We start from the raw sequence: 17,863 nt of genomic DNA on the forward strand, positions 1-17,863 counted from the left end.
TCTGACCAATCGCAGCCCTGCCCGCTCGCCCTCCCGGCCAATCGGCGCCGCCTCCGGCGAGGCGGTGCGGCGCGGCGGAAGGGCCGTGCCGCCCACGGGAGCGCCGGTGCCGGGTTCCGCCGGGGTTCCGCCGGGGCGCCGCGCGGTGGTCCCGGCGGGGCCGGGGGCGGGCGGGGCGCGGCGGGGCCGGGGCGGGGCGGGGCGGGGCGGCTCGGTGTGGCTCGGCCCGGCTGGACTCGGCCCGGGGTCCGCCCCGCCGGGGGCGTGCGGGGAGGCGGCGGGGCGGCGGGGCGGGGGAAGGCTTTGGGCGGCGCACGCGGCGGCGGCGGTCACGGCGCGGGTGCAGGTAGGTCATGGCGGGCCCGGCCCCGCGGCCGCCGCACCCCCGGCCCCGCCGCACCCCCGCACAGCCCCGCGGGCCCGGCCCGGGGCGGCAGGAGGGCCGTGCCCTGTCCCGCTGTGTCCCCCTGTCGCGATGCTGCGCCACCGGCCCCGCGTCCCCGCCCCTCCCGGCCCGGCCTGCCCGCACCCGGCCCGGCCCCCGCCCCTCCCCGTGGCTCCCCTCGCTTTATGTCCACGGGATTGTTTTGTCTCCCTGTTTCCTCAGATCCCACCAAAGCTCGAGCTGCCCCTCGCACGCGGCTGGACAGCCCGGCTGGTCGGTGAGCATCCTACCCCAGTGGGGCGGGCAGAGCGGGCTCCGGGCACAGCTGAGCACACCCCCTGAGGAGGCTTAGGCAGCGCCCAGCACAGGCCCCGAGCCCTGACCTGTTGCCAGAGCCGGGATGGGAGTCTCAGTAAAGCCCAGCACCCTCTCACACCCCGGCAGAAGGCCGGGCTGGGCAGCCTTGCGCTGGGGGCTGTCACTGTGTCAGCCCTTCCCTCCCTGCCCACATGGCAGCTGAACTCTCACAGTCTGACCCAGTTCCCCTTTAAAGCAGAAGGTGACAAAGGGTGCAGTTTGTTCAGCACACTGAGCTCCAGCTCTAGGATGGGCCAAGCAGCGTCTGGGGCAATTTGTTTCACTGCTTTCCTAAAGTATTTTAATGTACCCGATTTAAAAGCAAATAAATGGTCTTCACCACAAGCTGCCGTCCTCCTTCTGGCCATTTTCACATGTATCCATATGTTGTGTGGCTCAGAAATCCACCCAGGTCCTAGAACAGCACTAAACTTCTAAGGTTGGTGCTGAGATGGGCAGAATGCCTGCCAGTGTTATTCCTGTCAGTGGGGATTGGGCTTTGAACCTCCCCAAAACAACACTTTAAACAGCTCAGCCTTCCACAATTATGTTGATGGAAGTGTTAAAATCTCTGTCAAAGGATGATGCTGAAATCCTGCAAATTTCAGCTGACTGGGTCTGTGTTGAATGTGGTGGTTTTTAATGGATTATGAAGCAAGCAGTGTAAGAAACTGGGTTTAAAACTTGTTTGAAATATAAGTAAGCTCAGTTCTCCTTCCACCCTTGTCTTCCCTCAGTCTTTGTTACTGCTTTCTGAGAAACCCTGCAGAAACAGGAGTTGTGTGTGTTTTCAGGTGCAATGTCTGTGTGTGCTTGTGGAATCTCCTGTTCCTTTGGTGTGTTTGGGACAGACCTGGCCCACCCCAAACCCAATTGACGGTTCTGCCTGACCCCGAGATTTTCTATGTGGCACTAACTGGGCCAGACTTGGCCTTTGAACTCAGAGCTGTGGAGTTCTGGGGAAATTTGGGACAAATCATTGGGGCAAGGGGTGAAAACACACATTAATCTCTGCCCATTCTGCACAGCGTCCTCTGCACGAGACCTCGTTCTGTCAGTCCTGGCTCTGTCATCGCTGCCATCTTCATACACAGTGAGCACAAACATGCATGTTGTGCTTTAGTCCTCCTGCCTGTAGTTCAGCCAGACTGAACCAGGTTAGTATTTGGATAGGAGACCTTCCAGGAGAGTTTGCTTGCAGCAGGAACACAGTTCACTTGCTGAGTCATGCTTTTCTGTTACCAGAGTCAGGCTGGAGCCTTCTGGTTCTGGGGATAATGAGCTGTAGGAATTCCAGCAGCAAAAGCAAGTTCTTGTGCATTTTTGGTGATGATGGGACTTTGGGCAGCTTGCTGCAGAGTAGGAGAGTATCCTGGCCAAATTCCACCCTGGGGTGATTACATTCAGGCTGCAGATGAGCCGTGGGAATCGCTGAGTTTCTCTGCTGGGCAGGGTGATTTCCACGCGGGGGTTTAAATTTGTAAAGTGACTTTGGGTAAAGCAGAAGGGAAAAGACCTACAGAAATGTCCCTTTAGCCCTCAGAGCTAATTGCTGAAGGCCCTGTGAGGCCTGTCAGTCTCTGCTGTCACATTCCTCTGAGTGCCAGTGGTCCAGCTGCTGGGGCAGTGCTTGGAATGGCTGTCCCACAGCACAGCGTGGTCTTCAGAACAGTCGTGCTTTGTAGTGTGCACATTCACATCCCCACACATCGAGCAAGGAAACAAACAGAATGGGAGAAAAAAGATAAAAGAACATTCAAAGTTGTCTTTGTAAGGAATGAAAATACTGTGACTGTGCTGTTCAGGCTGATCCGTGGTTGGTGTTTTGTTCTCCAGAAAGCTGAGTGCTCCTTTGATGCCAGAAAGTAGAGAAACACTGATGTGAGATATGGAAAGCAACATGGAATTGTTTTTCCTGTTATATATGTACCCCAATGTATAACAATGTTTTTTTCTCTCCCTGACTTTTCCTCCTTTATTTTGCACCCAGATTTTCTTGCTCCTGTCTGAAATATGCCTTATAACCTTACAAGTTTTCAGAAGACCACTGTGTTTCACTGGGATAAGGAATATTGCATCTGCTTCATAGCAGGAGGCTGTTGTATGTGTTACAGCTTAACTTTGTTCTACTTTAAACCTAGATAAAGGATGAAGACTGTCTGTACCATTTTGATTACCTCCTCTAGGGCTCAAAGAGAGTCATTTTCCCTGCCCTCCATTTGCTAATGGCTCAGCTTGTCCTAACTGGCACACAGATAAACTTGCTGTTAAACAAAAATCCCAGTAGCAGGAACCGCCTCAATGCCCAAAGCTGCTCTGCCCCTGGTGTTGGTGGCTCTCTGACCAGCTGAAAGCCGAATGACCAGAGTCTCCAGAGCTGCTCCTGAGAAGCTGGTGTGTGACTGGACAGTGCTGCATCCCTGTGAGAGATGAGACCCCGACCCTGCCCCGTGACGGCTCTGCGGGCTCTGCACAGGAGAGTCGTGCACACCGAGTTCCATGCTTTGTCTCCAGAGTGATCTTCGTCCTTGTTAAGCTCATTCCACCTCTTGTCACAAGTTTTGCTTTTGGAATTTAGACCACCACTATTGTTTTTTGTCCTCCCCTGTTTTACACAAAGACTGTTAATAGGACTGTTAGTGGAATGAGCAAAGCCAGTATTCACAGGGTTTAACTTCGCACCAGTAGCACCTTTTGCCCCAGAATGCCTTACAAATGCCACACAGCACCCGTGCCCCAGTGTCCAACTCGGCCTGACATCTCTGCTGGCTTAGGCACCACCTCAGCCTCCCGAGCTGACTTTTAGGGACCCTTCAGCACGTAGCATCTCCTCCAGCAGGGAGTCAGACACCACCCGCCCGTCAGGTCCGGGAGCTCCCTCCGTGAATGTGCCCGGAGCTGAGGAGGCCATGTGTGCATCCCGCGGGCCGGAGCCGTCCCGCTGAGCCCCCGCAGTGCCCGAGGGATGGCAGAAGGGGGGGCTGCCGGCGCTCCCCCCGTGCGGCTCTGGGTGCGGCGCGTGGGTGTTTACTGCGATGAGCATCGCAAAACCTGGCTCGTGGCTGCAGAAGAGGCAAGTGTGCTTTGAGCTTCCCGCTGGTTGTAGCGTTGCTGTCTCCGGTGCCTCTGCTGCACTGCCAGTAACTGCCTGCTCTGTTTGTTGCTTTCCCCCAGGAGGAAGGTATGCTGAGGGCTCGGATCCAAAGAGTTCAGGTTCCCCTGGGTGAGGCGCTGCGACCCAGCCAGCTCCCCCCATCCCGGCTGCCTCACATGTGGCAGCTGTCCCAGGGTGAGCAGTACAGGGATAGTAACTCTCGCGTTTGGGAGATAGAGCACCATCTCATGGTAAGGATGGTGGCAACAATAGACCATAGTCATGCCTGTTTGTGAAGTCATTTGAGATCCCTGAGGGACGGCAAAGGACTGTTATTTTGTTGAAGTCCATTAGCTCAACCACAGTTACTGTAGACGTATTGAACTTTTCCTTGTCACTTACAGCTTGGTGGTGTTGAAGAACTGCTGCTTAAACTCGTGCCTGGGGATTAATCTGGTATGTGCAGACATATTACCCCTGCTTTGTACTGTGCACTGTTTAATCCCAGTCTTCCTTTAATACGAGTTTTTGTCTTTCAGGAGCAGTGGCTCCAGGAAGATGCCATTGTCTATTTTGTACAATAAAAGGTTCTCTCCCCACTGAAATGCAGCCACCTCTCAGGTGGAAGCAGTTAAACAACACACAGCAACATCACACACAAGTTTAGGACAGGCAGTGAAGAGGAGTGTTGTGACCAAGTGAAACATCAGGGGGAGTTCTAGGTAGGCAGAATGTAATTGCCCCGAGTGGAGTTTGGCCAGGATGTTGGAAATAATGCCCTAGTGATTCTGAAAAGTGCTGTGGTCTGGTAACTTGCCAGAAATTGGAGAGGCAGCAGCTCCTTAGCTGTGAGCAGAGGCTGAACTGTGGCCCAGAGGGAGCTGCAGTCCCACCACCACTTTCAGTCACAGTGGTGCTTTCCTGCTGAGGTCTCCCGTTCAACTGCTCGTACCACCAGGTGCTGCTTGGCTTTTTATCTGTTAGAGGATCACAGTTACAGGTGTCCCAGCTGCAGAAGGTCAAATTGAGTGTCTGTAATCCTGCTTTCTAGGGACTTGAACCAGACTGAGCTGTCCTCCAGTCTGGTTGGGGGTTTCTCTGGACAGAGGAAGGGGCATTTCTGGAACAAAACAAAAAAGGCCCTCGTTGGCTTTATGGGGCATACACAGCTAAGTTTTGTTTGTTGATTGTTTTTTAAATGCCTTCTCCAGCTGCAGTTCCATGACCAGCACCAAATCCTTGGTTGTGTAGAGCTCACAGAGAAGGCTTTCATTTAAATATGTGGTTTAGTGTAAGGTATAGAGACACAGAACTGTTTAAACTTGTCATCCATGTTAATTTGAATCTTTGCTGGAATCTTTGTGGGTCCAAGTGGAAAAAGACACATTTTGAGCAGAGAAAAGAAAGCCTTTAAATGTAGCAACATAAAAACTTCCCATGTCCATTGTCCACATTATCATCTGGTAGCCAGACAGAGTTCCTGTGTATGTTGTCAGGCATCTGCAAGCAGCAACAGATGTTTTCTGGATGGTGACAGTGAGGGAAACTGGGACCTGTTGAAAGTTTTGGCTGTGAGACACTGTCTTCCCCCACCCCCTGAAAAGCACCTTGTTTCTACAGTAACATTTTCCTATCATTTTAGTTCTCTGAACATGTCCAAGAAGGATCCCTGCCAGAAACAAGCCTGTGAAATACAGAAATGCTTGCAAGGTACCGAGTATCATTTTGTATTTGAGTCTTGCTTTTTAGTGGAACTTAATTATTTTAACTTAACTTGGTTGTCCTTTCACCCTGAGAAGGAAGGAGGCCCATTAGGATCACCTGATATTAAAGCAACAAAATTATAATGTCTGATTTTAATAGAATTGCCATGTGCTTAATTGTAAATAATGAGACCCCATTAGTACAAACCAGAGCATTAGTAACAATGATGTGCTCAGAGTGTTCTCCATGCTGGTAGTGAGATCCCAGGTGTAGTCCAGACACCACGTATTACTGTCTTCATGGTTTGGAGTGTTCTCCCATGCAGGGCTATCTTCTCTCCCTGTGCTGCACTTAAAAGGTTGATTGACCCAGTTTTGGTTCCATCTGTGACAAAGTTCTTTTTATAATATTCATGGAGGGTATTCCAAGTGTTTTGCCTGTGTAGGTTTGTGTGCAGTTTTAATCTGAATGGTTCAGTGTTAGCAGAGAAGTTCTTGTGACTCTCCACACTCCACTGTCACTGCTTCTCCAGCTGTCAGTTTGAGTGCTGTTGTTGTGCTGTGGAGTTGTCTGACATGCACAGATGAAGCAGCTGAGTTGACAAGAGAGCAAAGCAATTTTCTCCTGTAAAATTAATGTGATAGAAGATGTGTACAGATCCTTAACTGAGCAATGGCAGCATAAACTGTGGAGAGTGGAGGACCTTTGGGAGATGCTTCTCAAAGGCTGGTTTTGGAGTGAGTCATTGATCCAAAAGATCTTGCCTGCTATCTCTGTGAGACTCAGTGCCCACTGGAAATCTCTTGTGTTTTGCTCTCCATTGGATGACTAACACGTTGCCTTTTCAGGAATGCATCCCTGACAGATAACAGGGTGTGTCTGTATGTAGCCACAGTTTTAGAAACAAAGCTGAGAAGGCAGAGGAGCAGTTGAGGAGCAGTTCTGCAGGTTATGGCAGGGAGAGATGAGCTCTCCTCTCCAAGGGCCTGCCCTGCCAGCTTGTACAAAGCAGCAACATCACCATCACCTTTTTCTCAGGGGTGATCTCTGTGCTTGTGTTAGAGGTCACTCACCAATCCAGTAAGGGAATTCATAGCCCAGTGATCAGAGCAGTCTGGTTTGCTCATTAACCAGGTGTCCACTGGGGCTTTCTGGGCTCTCCAGAGGGTGGTGTGTGTTTCATCTCACATTGTGCTGCTGTTGCTTCTTTTAGTCTTTTAAAAGTCATTGTTGAAGGTCGGGGGTGAGTGCAGCAATGTAGTGGTTGTGGAGCTCATCCAAGGCCGTGGGTGGGTCTGCCTGCCCTGTGTTTCCAGGCTCGCAGGCAGGTGGTTATTAACTCAAGCCAGAGTCAGACTGCTCACATACCTGCAAGGGCTTCTCTCAAGAGTCTTTGGCCAGAGCTTTAGAGAGCTGAAACTAAAGAGATGTTTGTAGAGCAGAGGAAACGCTGAAGTGCTTGTAAGCAGCTCTTGCTTGTCAGAGAAACCTGCTGCCCAGCAGCTGAAGAGCTGGGCTAGGTGTGTTCCCTCTGGGAACAAAGCCTGTTTTTCTCTGCAGACTCAGTGTCTCCTTCTTCTTTTCCAGCAAACAACTACATGGAGTCCAAGTGTGAAGCTGTGCTTCAGGAGATGCGGAAATGCTGTGCCCGGTACACCGTGGGCAGATCCGTGTGTTGTTCAGGGTTTGAGAGAGAAGAAAGGGAGAGAGAGAAGTTGAAGGTGATTTCAGAAGGAATTCCCCCACCACCTCAGTAACACAATGCAGCTCCAGCAGGTGCTGGAGCATAGACTCACCTGCAGAGCTTGTGTGTGTTTTTTCAAGCCTTCTTTAGACTTTCAGGAAAGCAGATTGCTCCTAGAACACACCGTTTGGCACACCAAAAAGTATAACAGTACCAACAGATGGCCTGGTTAACAAACTGTACTTTCTGTACGAAAACATCGTCTGTGTTGCCTCTGCATCACACCTGTGAAAAGTCACCTTAATGTTTTTAGAATGCTTACCTTACTCTGATCCATCCTTGCTCTAAAAATGGAGAATGGTAACCAAGTTATTCTGGCTCCTGGCGAGAGGTACGGGAAATGAGCTCGGAAGAGTGAGTTTAAATGTGACATATGAAACCAACCCATCCTCACACAAGAAAGGTATTGCTGCCATCATGCAGTAGTTCCAGACAACATTTGTCTGTCCAGTGGTTCAAGCTCAAGAGTGGGAATCAGGTCTGTTGATTGTTCCTAAGTCTTGTGTAGATCATGAGTGACTACAAGTCACTTTGCCTAAGTGCCTCCTTTTCCCACTGGGCAGACTTAATTATTTTATATTTGAATTGCCTACACGCTGCTATTTGCATGACAAAGATGTTACAGGAACATTATTTCAGGGATTGCTACAGGGATAGGATATTTTTTTAAAAAAGCAATATTCATTTGAAAGATCTGACTGTTGATACAAAATTTATAAATCTATGTCTAATTGAACACCTTTGAGCAATATGTTACAAACCCAGTCTAGTTCAACCTGCTGAAACCCAAAGGCCTTTCACAGAGCCCTGGGCTAGATCCAAGAACTGACTTAGGTGCTGCTTACTGAACAAGCAGTTGTAGGCACTGGTTTTCCACACAGCATTCCAGACTCACCCCCAAGCCGGCTGTGTCTGGGCCCCAGGAGAGATGGCTTTCCAGAAGCTCTCGCCCATGAGGCAGAATTTCCTGTGACCTGTAGGAAGAGCTCAGTAGACAGGTTCCTGCACCACCCCTCAGAGCTGTCTCGCTGTCCCCTGTAGCAGGAGTCCAGGCACCTCAATATCAGGCTCCACACCCACTAGCCCCTAACTCTGTCATTAGATCTAGCCGTCCAGGACTTTGTGCTGTGAGCAAGTACAACTTACTTATGAAATTCAGCTTCTATAAACAGACCACTGAGGTCTAGGCACAATAGTTGTGTGTATTGAAGCCTAGAAAAGCAAACCATCTGTATTCACTGACTCTGAAATACCATGGTACAAAATAAATGACTGGAACAAACTGTGGTCTCGGTTTTGGTTGGTTGGTGGGCAGCTTGGCTGCCATTCACAGGCCACAGGCACATGTGATATCATCATGTTTAAATAGAAGCTGCTTGTTATTTTTATAGCTGGGCCTCAAGATCAGGGTGATTTAGGGCAAGTCTTCACACTGCCCTCTCCCCTCTGCCAAAAAAATTCCTTGACACCAAAGAGAGGGTTTAGTATCCTTGAAAAGTAGGGGAAAGTGATGACAATGTTGTGAATCAGCTCAAACACTGACAAGTAGCTCATTTTTCCCTTTTGCCCTACCTGAGCAGGAACAGTGGAAAGGAATTCACTAAGAGATAACAAACTATATTTAGGCTTCTGTTGCACCTATGAAGAAGAAAAAGCCTTGTCTCCACGTCCATTTCTAGCTGGATGGAACAAACTTGCCCAGCAGGGGCTCTGAACCCAGGCTGGCAACAGGATCACCTCCTGCCCTAGGAGCATCCCACTTCTTGGGAATATAGGTGATTGGTGCTGGGATGATCAAGAAGGATTCATTAAGGCAGTCCATGGTTACCCACACAGAAGAGGGAAGGCAGGTGGCCTCATGGAATCATTTGGGTTGGAAAATACCTTTAAGAGATTGAGTCCAGCTCTTCCCCAGCACTGGCAAGCCCATCACTAAACCATGTCCTCACACACCACACCTCCAGAGATGGTGACTCCACCCTGCCCTGTGCAGCCTGTGCCAGGGCTGGACAACCCTTCCACTAATTTTCCCTGGTATCCAACCTGAACCTCCCCTGGCACTCACTACCTGACGTCATTCCTCTTGTCCTGTCACTTGTTACCTGGGAGACTGACCCCCACCTGGCTCCACCCTCCTTTCAGGGGGTCCTGGTGGCCACACTATTTCTGGCACGAGCCAGGGTGCTGTTGGCCTTCTTGGCCACCTGGGCACATCCCTGACTCCTGCTACTGGACTGGCTGTAGCTGCTTCCCTGAGTCAGGCACAACATGCAGAGACAGAAACATGCTGGTTCCCAAGAAGCCAACAGACCTCACACACAGAAGCTATTAGAGCAAAACTGTTTAATAAAATATCACTTCAACAAGCATTTACATACAATATACAAAACCACTTTAAAAGCCTAATGTGTCTGAAATCTTCTCACACTGTAAAAGATGTCAGAAGTTGTCGAAACAAGACTAGAAGGAGGAGTGGGGAGGGGAGGGGACACCTCATCTTGGCACCTGCAACAACGAAAATGCATCCCCACAGAGGCTGATTCAGCATCAAAGCTTTGAGTGTGAGCTCAGAGCATCAAATGGTGCCAGCCACGAGCCCAACGCCAGCACAGCAGAAAGATTTGCCACCTCTGATGACCTTGTCCACTCCCTGCCTACATTCACAGCAGACTCAACAGGAACTTGCTACTTGTTTCTCCTTCCAGCAGCAACTGAGGCATTTTAGCTCCCTCTCTGGGTCATTTCTCTCCGTAGCAGCAAACTGGGATTCCAGAACACAGAATACCCTTCCCTAGGGCTGAGCAGAAATAGTGGCTTCTTTGAGCCTGGAAAACACCCCCTAAGGTCTGTAGTGATTTGCTTTGAGCTTTGTGGAGATTAGTGCATCTCAGAAGAAGTTGTGTTATGCAGCCCACCCAGCAAAAGGGCAGTGATGCTGTTTTCCTACAGGAACAAGAGATATCCTGCAAAACAAATGTGTGTCCATTTATGAACTTCCACAGGTACTACACAAAAACACCCTCAAACCAACCCCCAAAAAACCACCACCATAATCTGTCACTCCACTGCCAAACACCAGTTTACTGGAGACCTACTGGCTGCATCACATCACCCCTGCAGTCCTGGAGAGCTTTTAGGAAAGCCATGGCTAAAAGGACATGAGCCCAGCTGTTCCTTCATTCCCCCTGACCACCTATGGCAGCACAGGAGCAAAGACAGCAACTCCTGTCTCTTGGTTATCTGCAGCCTCTTTTCAGATTCTGGAGAGAAAACCTCAGTTCTGTGTGGTTGCACTGACACCTCAATCAACAGAGCTGAAACTCCAAGTGCCAATTCCAAAACCTCTGGTAGAACTCACCATTTCAGCTCTTCCAGCAGCTCTCAGGGGAAGATCTCAATTTCCAGGCACACTGAGAGCACCAGCAGCAGATCACAAACACATCCCACAGCCCTGGAAATGGGGTGTAGCTGCTGAGCCATGGGGTGCAAACCAATCCCTCATGGGTGTCACTGTCCCCCAGCATGTTTCCCACTGAAGGATGGGCTGACTGTCACATAAACCCCCACTCTGGACCAGAACTCCCACAGGTACCTGCTGGAGGACATCACCGTGCTGGAATGCCAACCTCCATGCTTGCAGGAGACCACTGAGGGATTTTTGTTTGTAATTTTCTCTTGCAGGTTAGAGTTGTGCTGTGCACACAGCTGCACTGGGTCAGCTGTCCATAAACAGCTGAGCTCTGCACCTGGGCTGCCTCATCACCTGCAGAGGGGCTGCAGCTGATGGAATTAAGCAGCTTTTCTTGTGGAAATGGCAAACACAAAGAAGAAAGGAACATAACCAAGGCAGAAAGTATGCAAACGAGCCACTCCCACGAGAGTGCACCCTGGTTTTCCCAACAGTTTTGTCATTTCAGCTGCTTGCAGAGACCAGGGAGATGGAGTTTGTGCTCTGCAGAGACAGGTAAAAGACTGCACTCCATTTCACATCATCCCCCTAACCCAGCAGAGCTGGCAACAGACCCTGGACCAGAACAATGTGCCCTAAGCAGGGATGAATTTCCTGTCTACCATCCTGCCCCACATGGCTACACCTGAAGAGCACAACCAATGCCAAAGTGACCAGAGAAGGTCATGGTAGACATAGAAAGACCAGTCTGAGGCCCAGGGTCACTTACAGTTAAGTGGCACAGCTGAAATATGAGCCAGCCTGACACTGACAGGTCGGGCCTGCTGAAACGAGAGACCCTCAAAGGCTGAGCAGTCAGGTGGCAAATGAGAAGGTCTCTACAGCACAGGGAGCTTGGTGGCTTTCAGAATGCATGATGAGGAAAGGGCCTGGAGACTGACCCTCAGTGCTTGGTTTCCATCAGCAGTGCAGTGCTGCAATTCCAGTATGGGGAAAAATAACAGCAGAGAGGAAGCCATCCAGCCATCTGTGCAGTGCAGTGGCAGGGGGAGGGCAGGAGAATCCTTATCCACCTGCTCTGGACACAGCCAAGGCTGCCCCCTGACACTTCTGCATCCACCCCAAGACAGCCAACCACATTTTGGATTGCCACCCATATGCAGATGGAAGCACAAGTTTTTCAGGTACCAGGGCAGGAACAGTGAAAGCTAAACAGTGGTGAGCAGCTGGCAGCTGTTGTACACAAATACTGGCAGACAAGGGTGCATGTAAAGAGTCCTGAGTGCCTGGGGAAAGCACATTTAGGAGATTTCTCTGCCTCTACATGTTTATGAGACTGCAACTCATCAGAAAATTTGGAACTGGGCGTATTTGGTGGGGAAAGGAATCATAATGATTCACCAGGAGTCACAAGCTTTCAGACTGATCCCAGCACACTAACAGCCCAGGCAGAAGAAAAATGTGGAAAATCAAAAGCAGCATTGTAAGAAATGAGGGCTGGAACCTGCGAGCAGATGGGACTGAGTCTGTTGGCAACATCCTTTGACTTCTAAGTGAGATAACAGCAGTAGAGGAGGGGAGGGGAGGTGGGAGTTGAGTGCAACTTCTAGGAAGCCATTCCAAGCAGGAACCCTCCGGCAAACCCTCCAGTCAAGATAACATTCTTCTTCAGAAATATGATCACCTGAGCAGGGGAGAGAAGAGGCAACAGTGTTCAACAACAGTAGTTCACCCACCTACCCTCCCCTTAAGAAGAAATCCCTCAGTCTGTTTCTATTCTTCAAGGCAAGTGATGCTCAGAGAGGTGCCACTGCTCCGGTTTGGGAAAGTATCCCACCTAATGAACTCCCCTCCCTGTTCTCACCAGCAGCCTCACCTGTGTCCAGCACAGGGGGATGATCACTGCACTGGCCAGGCTGGCCACACTATTGCTGGTACAGGCCAGGTGCCACTGGTCTTCTTGCCCACCTGGGCACACTCTGGCTCATGTTCAGGTGCTCTTCACCAGCACCTCCAGGTCCTTTCCCACTGGGCACTTTCCAGCCATTCTGCCCCAGTCTGGAGCTGCAGGGGGTTGTTGGGACCCAAGGGCAGGATCCAGAACTTGGCCCTGTTGACTCTCACATAATTGGCCTCAGCCCATGGATCCAGCCTGTCCAGATGCTCTGCAGAGCCTTCCTGCCCTCCAGGAGATCAACACTATTGCCCAACGTGGTGTCATCCCAAATTTACTGAGGGTACTCTTGATCTCCTTGTCCAGATCATTGATAAAGATACTGAACAGGACTGGACCCCACACTGAGCCCTGGGGAACAGCACTAGTGACCAGCCCCAGCTGGATTTAATTTAATTCCCCACCACTCTCTGGGCCTGGCCATCCAGCCAGTTTCTCCAGGAGAAAGCTGTGGGACATAATGACAAAGGCTTTTTTACTAAAGTCCAGGTACACAAGATCCAGAGCCTTTGCCATCTCTCCAGTTTTGCTGTCATGCAAGCATTCCCTCTTTGTATTTGCACAATGGAAGATCTGTAACAGCTCAGGACTCAATCCTGTTTTCCAGTATAAACCTTGGGAGAGTTGCCTCACCTCATCCACTCTGCTTTTCACTTCTGGAGGGATTTGATTACCACTGCTGTGAAATTTCAGCTGCTGCTTGGCTTTGTTCATGTCCCGTTGTACTAAATTCCAGTCCACTTTGATATATCCTGTGTGGTTTGCAATCTGGAGTTTTGAGGATTGGAAAGAAAGTTCCTGGAGTAAAATCCTGCATGACAGTGACTAAAGAGACCCCCTCACCTACCCACCCTCCCTGACCACAGACACCTCCCACACACTGGTCCAGTGGGCACAATAGCTTAAAAACTGGACACAAGACAACCCCGGGAGCTGCATTAACTGTCCTGCAACATCTGTCTCCCACAGAAATCCCCAAACAGCAGGACACACACTGCAGCTTAACCTGCTTCAGCCTCTGTTCTCTAACATAAGTTGGCATCACCTCCTCACAACTGCCATGGATATCAGTGGGACTCTCTGCAGTTCTCCTGCTGCTGGGGGTGGACACAGCTATTAATAGCCTGTCCCTCTCAAACTATTTTATCTGCTCAGGATGATTCAGCAGTGGAACTCCCCCTGCCCAGAGCAAGCTTTTCACTTTCAGCAGAACAAGCAGAGCCAGGAGAGCAAGGGAGTCACATACGAGACTGACCTGTTTGCCCAAGGAGCAAACAGGTAAGTGCTGAACAGGGCTAAGAGCTGCTCTGCCTGCTGCAAGATGTATGAGCTACATGTCCACATCCAAGCAGCTTCCCCCAGTGCCAGGGTTCTTGGAAATTGGGAGAAGCAGCTGAGGACAGAGAGAGATCTGTTTTCTCTCCTCTTTCTCAGTGCTTTACAGAGAGCCCCATCTGTGCTGGTCAGACTCCTCAGGTAGGCAAGCTGACAGGAAGCATGTCATAGACATGGATAAATCCTTGACATCCAGGGCTGTTCCTCCAGGGACACTCTGTCCACAGGCACAGGTCTCAGCATGTCAGCCAGTTCTGAGCAGGCAGTCCAGCACCAGCAGCCTGGCTCACTGCAGCTGAAGGCTGTCTCATGCTCCACTCAGGTGCCCCTGCAGTAACAGCCCCTTGGCCTGGCCTTTGGCAGCAGTTCCTCAGTGGATCTGCACCTTACAGCAGCCCTGAAGTTTATGCACACTTGCTCCTGCTTTGCTGTTGCATCCATGTGGTCTGGGGAACGTGCATTTGACATCCACAGCCACACAGAGCTCCTGGCAGAGCGGCCCCCCACGTCCCAACAGGCAGTGATTCCTTCATCCCCACCAGCACAGTTCCTGGAAGGCCTGGACTGCTGTGGATACACACCTGAAGTAGGAAAAAGCCACCTCCCACTGCTGTTGCTGCCAACTTTCCAACTTTCTGGAAGACGAATCCAGTACACCTACAAATCAACAAGGATCCAGTCAGGAGATTAAGACACCAAACACACTCCTCATCACCCTTCCCACAGGCAAGGCCGCCTTTGGCGGGAGCTGCCCGAGACCTGGAGACTGATGAATAGCAGAATAAACCCATGTGCAATCAGAGAGAAGGACCTGCACCCAGTCAAAACTGATGCTTTACAGCTTTTCACTTCGTGCTGTCACAACTCAGCCTTTTGCAGCTTGACTTTTCTCTTGCAACACCACCCTTCTCCTAAAAGGGCAATTAGAAACAAGTGATTTCACCAAAATCAACAAGTGATTTGAGGTTTTGTTGGTTTTTTGTTGTTTTTTTTTTAAACTGGTGCATCTCTGAAGGGCAATTAGGCAGCACATGTGCTGCTCCATGAGCATGGGGAGCAGATCACAGGACAGGCTTCCTCCTTGCTCAAACAACTGCTTACTTTTCATTTCTCAGAAGAGGAAAATCCTGGAACAAGCAGCCAGCAGTGGCCTAAAAGTAAACTGGTCTCCAAAATGGGTTACATGCTGTCAACATGGAAGACATTACTGCAGCCACCAGAACCCAAGCCAGCACCATCCCATTGCTCAGGCACACAGCAAAGGGCTGGTGTGTTGTATCACCCAAAGAAGACTTTGCTTGGAACAGTTTCCTTATCAACACTGCAAACACCACAGGAACCTGCCTTTACCCACTTCTGAATACACTTGGTGAAGGCACAAGAGAGACGTGGCCAGCTCTCACTTCTGTCAGAAAACGAAGATTTCTGAAGAAACAGTTACTCTGGTGCCAGGTGAAGATGCCAGGCATGGCAAGAAGCAAAGTAGTGTGAGTACACAAAGTTTTCAACTGAAATGATGCTGTGGGAATGAAGTTGCAAATAGAGCCACACTCCAGCACTTGCTCCAAGTGACATGAAACTCTGGGAACCACAACCTCAGGAGGGTTTTAATGCAGATCCTGAAGCACCTCCAGCAAAGAAGGCATCCTTGTTCCAAGGGGTTCATATCTGCCTGTCCTAAATGCAACACCACCACTCTATGACAGAAGTCAAACAAATATTAAAGACTGGTGCAATTTTCTTCCTCATGAGACAGTTCTTCAAGTTAGAGAGAGCTTTTAGGACCTCTCACAGTTCAGCAGACCATGCCAGAGGACAGCAGGCTGAGCAAGCTGGACACCTGCCTTATCTGAATGACTGCCAGATGACCCCCCTGCACCTGTCAGAGCATTCCCAAAAGCCCAGCCAGCGCCTGCCCGGAGCACCAAGGGCAGCCCCAGCGCATCTTACCATCCCGTGACCCCTCCGATCAGCAGCTGCGTGGCCACATTGTATTTCTCGGCGCTGGACCCCGAGCTGGGGCCGAAGATCTTGCGCCACCAGGGCCGGCTCTTGGTGTACTCCGCCAGGTCCAGCACGTTGAACGAGTCGTCCTTCACACCTGCAGGGCAGCTGGAGAGGCTCAGTGCCGGGACTCCCGTGCCACAGCCCCGCAGCCCCCTGCCCCTCGCAGCCCCCTGCCCCTCAGAGCCCCCCTGCCCCTCACAGCCCCCCTGCCCCTCACAGCCCCCCTGTCGCTCACAGCCCCCCTGTCGCTCACAGCCCCCGGGGCCTGCAGTGCCTCGGGCTTTGGGAACACCCGCGTCCCTCAGCACTCCCAGGGCCCTCAGCCCCCACCCCCGGGATCCCTCGCCCCCTCAGCGACGCCTCTAAGGGAGCGGCCTGTGCCGGGGGCCGCCCCCCGGGCCCTCAGCGGGGCCAGGCCGGGGTGCCGGAGGGGACGGGACGGCGCTGGGCATGGGCCGCTCCCCCGCGCCGGGGGGGACAGGGAGTGGGCAGACCCGCCGCCCCGCGCAATTCCCGGCTATTCCCGGCCATCCCGGCCCGTCCCACCTCCGCTCGGCACCGCCATGACGCCGCCGCGCTCCGCGCAGGCGCGCGCACGGGCACGGAGCGCGCGTCACCGGGAGCGCGCGGGGAGAGGGGAGGGCGGGAGCGCGCGTGGTGCAGCCCGGCCATGGCCATGTACGGGAGCGCGCGTGGGTGCAGCTCGGCCGTGTGGCCATGCACGGGAGCGCGCGTGGTGCAACGCGGCCGTGTGGCCATGCACGGGAGCGCGCGTGGTGCAACCCGGCCGTGTGGCCGTGCACGGGAGCGCGCGTGGGTGCAGCCCGGCCATGGCTGTGCACGGGAGCGCGCGTGGGTGCAGCCCGGCCGCGTGGCCATGCACGGGAGCGCGCCCTGGCCTCGGTTGTGCGCGCCCCCGTGCCCCTCGGTGTCCCCGCTAAGGGTGGTCTCCTGACCCTCTGCTCGGCAGCATCACTCGCTCCGGAGCGCCCCTCGGCCCCCCCAGCCTCGGTGTCCCCGGTGCCTCTGCCTGGCTGGGTCAGGGACACTCGGCACAGCAGGAGGGGACCCGTGGCATCCAGGGAAACACAAAGCGGGTTCCAAGAAAACCTGAGACACAACAGGAAAAAAAAAAAGCAAGAGATCGTCATGGAGAGGGTGTAAATGTAGGAGGAGATTTGACCCTCCCGTGGGGTTATCGGAAACCAGTGTGTGAGTGGGACCAGGAGTGCAGGCAGCATGGAATGGGTCAGAACTGACACTGTTCTAGGAACTAACAACTGTTCTAGGAACCAACAACACTGTTCTAGGAGCTAACAGGCAGCACTCAGCTGCACCGGACAGGACATCCCACTAGCAAACATCCCAATGCCTCCTTCCCACCCGCAGGCAGGTGGGGACGTGTTGGGAACTGCAGCAATACTGCACGTGTTTCCTGCACCGTCCTGATTAGGCTGGAGCAGCGTGTGCTCTCTCAGACCAAAGTGGTGTGACAGCACTTCCCTGGACACACAGGCGTGATGTTCTGCACACACACATCCCATCAGGGCTGGTGTCTGCTGCCCACAGCACGTTTGAGCCTTGGGACTTGGCTGGCTGAGCTGCCACAGGCCAGGCAAGGGATGGATGTTGTGGGAGTGCAGGAGGAGAGAAGCTGGATGTGCAGCCCAGTGCTCAGCCCTTGAGCCCCAGGGATCCTGCAGACAGATGCTCCAAAGGGCTTTTGCCCTCCTAACTATCTGGAGAAGGAGAGTTGCACTCCCCAAGGGTTTACTTATTCTCTGGCAGCTGTAAAGCTCCTGCATTTGCTTTCCTGGGCAGCTGAAGCCTCATGGCATTGCTGAGGATCAGGATTCCCTTCTGTTCCCTCTGAT

At 52.1% G+C, this 17,863-nt stretch overlaps 3 protein-coding genes across 13 annotated transcripts; 2 read left to right on the top strand and 1 right to left on the bottom strand.

Annotated features, from left to right (window-relative positions):
- The first annotated feature begins 92 nt into the window (after positions 1-92).
- CMC4 (C-X9-C motif containing 4) lies at positions 93-8,561 on the top strand. Of its 5 annotated transcripts, XM_071569799.1 has the most exons (4): positions 93-346; positions 608-662; positions 5,479-5,546; positions 7,128-8,561. In XM_071569799.1, the coding sequence occupies exons 3-4, from the start codon at positions 5,489-5,491 to the stop codon at positions 7,295-7,297; spliced, it is 228 nt and encodes a 75-aa protein (XP_071425900.1). In that variant the 5' UTR covers positions 93-346; positions 608-662; positions 5,479-5,488; the 3' UTR covers positions 7,298-8,561. The 5 variants fall into 5 exon arrangements, with proteins under 5 accessions (XP_071425900.1, XP_071425899.1, XP_071425896.1 ...); XM_071569798.1 differs by lacking the exon at positions 93-346 and having other exon boundaries at positions 628-658; XM_071569795.1 differs by lacking the exons at positions 93-346; positions 608-662 and adding an exon at positions 1,822-1,899.
- MTCP1 (mature T cell proliferation 1) lies at positions 312-5,516 on the top strand. Of its 7 annotated transcripts, none has more exons than XM_071569792.1 (6): positions 312-346; positions 608-662; positions 2,884-3,815; positions 3,917-4,087; positions 4,241-4,292; positions 5,479-5,516. In XM_071569792.1, exons 3-5 carry the CDS (start codon positions 3,708-3,710, stop codon positions 4,286-4,288), a joined length of 327 nt encoding a protein of 108 aa, XP_071425893.1. In that variant the 5' UTR covers positions 312-346; positions 608-662; positions 2,884-3,707; the 3' UTR covers positions 4,289-4,292; positions 5,479-5,516. The 7 variants fall into 7 exon arrangements, with proteins under 7 accessions (XP_071425893.1, XP_071425891.1, XP_071425894.1 ...); XM_071569790.1 differs by having other exon boundaries at positions 314-346; positions 2,733-3,815; XM_071569793.1 differs by lacking the exon at positions 312-346 and having other exon boundaries at positions 605-658.
- A 1,049-nt stretch (positions 8,562-9,610) lies between the features above and the next one.
- Positions 9,611-16,596, bottom strand: FUNDC2 (FUN14 domain containing 2). Its single transcript, XM_071569786.1, has 5 exons — positions 16,536-16,596; positions 15,933-16,083; positions 14,564-14,639; positions 13,281-13,415; positions 9,611-12,377 (listed from the first exon to the last, which is right to left on the bottom strand). The coding sequence occupies exons 1-5, from the start codon at positions 16,552-16,554 to the stop codon at positions 12,300-12,302; spliced, it is 459 nt and encodes a 152-aa protein (XP_071425887.1). The 5' UTR covers positions 16,555-16,596; the 3' UTR covers positions 9,611-12,299.
- Positions 16,597-17,863: the final 1,267 nt, after the last annotated feature.

This window comes from Pithys albifrons, chromosome 14, assembly GCF_047495875.1.
Source record: "Pithys albifrons albifrons isolate INPA30051 chromosome 14, PitAlb_v1, whole genome shotgun sequence".
Classification (NCBI taxonomy): Eukaryota; Metazoa; Chordata; class Aves; order Passeriformes; family Thamnophilidae; genus Pithys; species Pithys albifrons.

Excerpts from the sequence above, each read along its gene's own strand:
- MTCP1 (XM_071569792.1), top strand. The coding sequence starts at position 3,708 with ATGGCAGAAGGGGGGGCTGCCGGCGCTCCCCCCGTGCGGCTCTGGGTG. Across the intron at positions 3,816-3,916 it reads GGCTCGTGGCTGCAGAAGAG|GAGGAAGGTATGCTGAGGGC; the intron begins GCAAGTGTGCTT and ends GCTTTCCCCCAG. Across the intron at positions 4,088-4,240 it reads AGATAGAGCACCATCTCATG|CTTGGTGGTGTTGAAGAACT; the intron begins GTAAGGATGGTG and ends TGTCACTTACAG.
- CMC4 (XM_071569799.1), top strand. The coding sequence starts at position 5,489 with ATGTCCAAGAAGGATCCCTGCCAGAAACAAGCCTGTGAAATACAGAAA. Across the intron at positions 5,547-7,127 it reads AATACAGAAATGCTTGCAAG|CAAACAACTACATGGAGTCC; the intron begins GTACCGAGTATC and ends CTTCTTTTCCAG.
- FUNDC2 (XM_071569786.1), bottom strand. Across the intron at positions 13,416-14,563 it reads GTGGCTTTTTCCTACTTCAG|ATTGCAAACCACACAGGATA; the intron begins GTGTGTATCCAC and ends TCAAAACTCCAG. Across the intron at positions 12,378-13,280 it reads TGAAAAGCAGAGTGGATGAG|GTGATCATATTTCTGAAGAA; the intron begins GTGAGGCAACTC and ends TCCCCTGCTCAG.